The following is a 5,299-nucleotide window of genomic DNA, read 5'->3' on the forward strand; positions in this document are numbered from 1 at the left end:
ACTGGCATCATCCGGTGTAGGAGCTGACTCATGTTCAGATCTAACCTGTGAAAGTCTCGTAGAAAAGTCTTCCTGTTGAAACATTAAAAGCAATGTCAAGGAACGATAGTATAACATAAATGAACAATTAGTAATAGTAATAGTGTTATTTGCTTACATGAGTCTTCCAAGATCTTTCGTCAACAAATTCATTAGTTCCCTTCCGAACATGAGTCTGTGCAAAGACCTCATCAACATGGACCGCCCGTCCTAGAGCCTGTGCCTGTAACATAATTAAGAATTACAAGCGTACATATGAAATAGAATATACATAACTTATGTATGAAAGAAAAAGTTATGTAATGAGATTATACCATACGAATGGCATGCTCATGAATGGTGATCGACCCACCAGTATGTAGGGTGCCACCCCTTTCAGACGCTCTGTTCCGCTGGGCTTTGGCACACTTATTGCGGAACTCTACTGTATTCCAATGGGCCAGTAAAGAGTTCCAAATGTGTTCACCCAGCCAGTTAGGGCGTTGTCCTGCATTGCGGGCATCCCTAAACATCTCTGATAGCCGATGAGATGCTTTCATGTGGAAATTTCTGTGTATCTGACTTTCATGTTCAGGTTTCCACTGCACCTTCATCTGTAACATTAAAGAGAACAAACATTGATTACAAAACATACTAAAATAAGTGATGAACGGGTCGCACCGCTCACAAAAATTGTGCATAAAAGAATGCAGTATAGACTAGGAAGTGACTCCTAGGTCGTCTCTCAAGGACCAATTTTGGTGGTTCAGTCTCAGATTTATCACGAAAAGGGGGGGGGGGTTGTTTTTGTGATTTTGTTTGGATGCGATAAAATTAAAGTGGACTGGAAATTAAATAGAATTTAAAAACGTTGAAATAATTTTAAACACGGTAAAAACTGAACGAAAAAAAAATGGTAAAAATAGAAAACATTTGAAAATAAAACGAACGGTAAAACGGAATAACAAAATATAGCAGTGCAGAAAATAATGAACGGTAAAATACAACAGATAAAAATAAAACACTTAACTGAAAATGAAATTTATCAAAGATTCAACATTAAAATAAATGACGGAATAAAAATCAAACCGATCAAAAGCTCCAAGAGATTACATGCTTTCAGAAATAAAGTTCTACATCATTTTACTATTTGAAATGGAAAATGGAAAACAAAGAGGAAGAGGCGAGAGCCTCCTCCCATACCGTCTGTTATCCTAAACTAACTACCTAAAATCTAATAAGTCATTTCCTTCTCTGCCTGCTGCTCTTATATAGCCAATCAACCGACATACTCCCGTGTAATACTCCTGCATTTCAGCTTGGTTCTTTGTCTGTTGTTCCCTAGCTTCCTTTGCATTTTTGTCTCTAGTAGCTATGAAGACTTTCTCATCAAATGTTGCCTAGTCGTGCCAACAGAAAATAAGGTAGGTTGGGCCCCTCCATTCTCCACCTAATTTTGTTCTCTTCTCCAATCATATGCTAGCCGAGAATACCACCTTCAGGATGCATGTCTCCTCTTCCTGCCAAGACCGTGAAGATGGCTGCTCCAAGCCTGGACATTTTCCTCTCCAACTATCAAGACCGTGGAGTATCTTCCTCAACTGGACCAGCTGCTGGACTTCTTCTTTGTTTCCACCGTCACACCACTTCAACTTGCTGGACTATGGTTTCTTCTTCAAGGTGTTGCACCGTGAGCTGTTGGATGCTCTACGTGAACTCTTCAAGTTGCTGCACCGTTCACACCAAACCTTTGCTCACTGTGAAGATAGCTAAGAGGATGAAGTCCTTGCTGCTGGACCGTGTTGGGTGTGCAAGAAGCTGGACGAATTCTTCTTCTCGTTTCCAATCAGCCGTAGCCTCCTCACGCTCCCAAGCTGCTGTCTTTATAGATGGTGTGTGCGTGTGCAGCTGCTCCAAAAATCATCACCCTTCTCCTTCCATTCTTGTAGTCCTAGTCTCTATGCTTATCTTCTCAAAGAAAGAAGCTCCCATCTTCTTGCTACAGCCACCGTTCCAGCCTTTGGTTTCCACAAACAACTGTGATTGTGGCTGCTGGATGTGCAGAATTTCCGTGTGCTTTTCCTCTCTTCCAGTTTGGTGGATGGAAGCTGATTTGATGCTGGAACGTGTGAAGGCTGAATGTGGAGCCTAAATAAATGCACCCTACAACTTCCAATTGAGTTGCACCCGTGACAGCACTTTCATCTTTTTCTTGATATGCTGCCCTTGCCATAAAGAAAACCGTGAGCTTTGGCAAGAGTGGTGGTCCCTGTGTTTTTTTCTTCAAAGGCCAAGAAGCCAATTGAAAATCACTTTCAGCAAAGAAAAATGTGGTAGCTCTTTTCTATGTAGGCCATGTCAACACTTCTACTAATTTGGAACTCCTCCCATACTTTAATTTTAAACAAGTATTGGTCCTTTGGTGTCTTAAAGGAATAAGATTCCTACTTCATGTAAAATGCCGAGTGGTATTGTCCTTGGACATCAACTTTCAACATGTGGTCCCTTTTTCTTTTGTCATGCTTTTCTAATGAGAAGTGGCCCACTTTTGTTTTGTTACTAGCTTTTGAAATTCATGACCGTATGCACTTTCACTTCCCATAGTAATAAGTGAATAAAATTCAGCATTTGGAATTCCTAGCATGTGTGGACGTGAACTTGCAACAAGGGTGGTCCCTCCTTTAATTCCAATTGTTTTGTTCTTGTGCTTGCCATCTACATTTCCGTGGCATTTACTTAAAATATGGATTCCTCCAAAACAAGAAGCACTCTTGTTATATTCTAAAAAAGTTATAAACCGTGAGATGCATTTGCAACATAGTGGTTCACTTCTCTTTTATTCCAAAAATGTTGCTTTTCAACATATATGGTCGTGTAAGGTGCTCCTACTTAATTACTTCCCAACAAAATTTAATCTCCAGTAATTTCCCTACGATTAAAACTGCAAATATTTAGTTCTAGATAATTCAAATTAATTAAAATAAGAATTTCTAGTCAGAATAAGCACAATTAGGAAAACAGGGAAAATACTTGACATTTAAGCACAATTCCCTAATTAATTCTAGTACAATAAACTAAGTGAAGTGAAGAAAATAATGATTCATCAATAAGACGGACATTAGTGTAATAGATTGCTCACCTGAAAGCGCTGCCAGAATGCCTTTCTGTCGTCATGAGGTATTGCTCCCCAAGTAGGCCATGGACTTAAAAACTGTTGCTTTATTGAACGTGTGATGGCCTGGGAAGCAACCCTAGATGGAATAAACCTGCATAACAAAACTCATTTCAATTACAATATGGTTTAAACATCAAATGATATCAACAGATTATAAACTTACCCTTTACCATAGGGCTCAATCCATGGTCGATCATGGAGGGGCGGGTCAAGATCTTCAGCATCACCACTTGAATCTGGATCACCAAGTGGTGTGACAGTCTCAGAAGGAGGTACAGAAGATGAGGAAGGTATAGAAGTAGGGTCAGGGAGAGGAGTGGGGGTAATAACAATAGGGGGAGGAGTGGGGGTGGCAATAACAGGAGGAGGAAGAGGGTCTGCTGCAGGGGTTGTAGAAGGGTGTGTTGCAGGAGGATGAGAAGGGTCTACTGCAGTGGTAGTAGAAGGGTGTACTGCAGGAGGAGGAGTAGGGTCTACTGCAGGTGTAGGAGTCTGTATACTAGGGGTAGGAGGAGGCCCCACAGATGATGTACTACCGGGAGCAGGGGTAGGTAGTCTAGCAGGCACCCTAAGTACATACTTTGGTGCCTGCCGTTGCCTCTTTGTAGGCCTTGCTACCCCTTTTCCTTTATCAGGACGCTCCGAACCTTGTCCTGTCATTACTGCATTCAAATGGTTACAAAAAAAGCGAAAAAATATAAACAAATAAAGAAGGATGAATTGTTTTCAAAGTCAATGTATAAGTAATTGCAAACAACTTAAAGATGGTATTTTAGATAATGGTAATGAAATGATAGTCCAATTTGCTACAATAGATGTTCAACATTCAATCATCGTCATCATCATCATCATCTTCATCTTCATCTTCATCTTCAGCATCGTCTTCTTCTTCTTGTTCTTCTTCTTCATCGTCATCATCATCATCATCTTCTTCTTCTTGTTCTTCTTCATCTTCTTCTTCTTCTTCTTCTTCTTCTTCTTCCTCTTGTTCTTCATCACCTTGTATTGTTGCTTCTAATTCATCTCCATCACCATCAGGGTCGACCAATGCGGTTATACGTTCAACTTCGATAATTTCTTGTGATTGTGACATTTGGTCAAGTTGGTAGGCTACATCTTCCTCAACTTCATTTGAGTCTATGCGACCTCTAGGCTTCGTTTGTATTGCTACGGCCCAACCATGGTTGTCAATATTGCGAAATGGTGGATATGGCACATAATAAACCTGTCTGACATTAGATGGTAGAATGAAAGGATCAAAAGGCCCATATCTTAATCTCTGGTTCAGTTCGACAATATTAAAGCGTGGATCAACTCTAGTACCAGCTTCAGAAGGATCAAACCATTCACAATAAAAAAGTATCACTCTGTTTGGAGAAGTAGTGCTGTTGTACTCTAAGTCATATATTTTATGAATGATGTCGTAGAAATCATCATAAGACCCCTCTGTTAGGCCCTTGACATACACACCACAATTTGATGTTTTATTTCCTTTAGACCATTCATGTGTATGGAATTTGTAACCATTGATGAAGTAAGTGTGCCATTCTTTGACACATCGCATTGGCCAATTGGAGAGATGTCTTAACTCTTGAACCGTGGGAGTTAATGCCTGATTAAAAACCTACAAAGGTACTAACAAAATTATAAAAGCAATAGTCAAATTAACCTTGCTTTAAACGTAGGGAAAACTACGGACCTGATTTCTAAACCAATGGGGAAACTCTGAGTGTATTCTAGCAGAAGTATTTCCTTCTGCGACTTGCTCAGCCACAACAAATGAGCTGGTACAAATGAAATTCATTAGTGTATAACAATTAAACCGTTTGATAGATTAGAGATGGATGATGACATACTCAAGGTACGGCTTGACTTCACTGCAATTGATCAAGACATGGACATGAGCAGAGTTGAATTCAGCATCAGTTAACCAATGAGTGAATTCTTTCCCTGCGTGACGGCCTGATTGTTGGAAAACTGATAATGCACCTTCACGTGGTTCAACTTGCCATTGCATTTCATTTCTGACATGAGTGGGGGACAATATGAAGTTCTTGAAATAATGTGAACAAAAATAAGTTGTCTCTCTGTGCAAGTAAGCTGCAC

The 5,299-nt window shown here is 40.0% G+C and overlaps 1 protein-coding gene across 1 annotated transcript; it reads right to left on the reverse strand.

Moving 5' to 3' along the window:
- Nucleotides 1–3,136: 3,136 nt before the first annotated feature.
- LOC128196635 (extensin-like) lies at nt 3,137–3,865 on the reverse strand. Its single transcript, XM_052878129.1, has 2 exons — nt 3,357–3,865; nt 3,137–3,284 (listed from the first exon to the last, which is right to left on the reverse strand). The coding sequence occupies exons 1-2, from the start codon at nt 3,851–3,853 to the stop codon at nt 3,137–3,139; spliced, it is 645 nt and encodes a 214-aa protein (XP_052734089.1). The 5' UTR covers nt 3,854–3,865.
- Between the last annotated feature and the right edge of the window lie 1,434 nt (nt 3,866–5,299).

The sequence above is a fragment of the Vigna angularis genome, chromosome 5 (genome assembly GCF_016808095.1).
Source record: "Vigna angularis cultivar LongXiaoDou No.4 chromosome 5, ASM1680809v1, whole genome shotgun sequence".
NCBI classification, from domain to species: domain Eukaryota; kingdom Viridiplantae; phylum Streptophyta; class Magnoliopsida; order Fabales; family Fabaceae; genus Vigna; species Vigna angularis.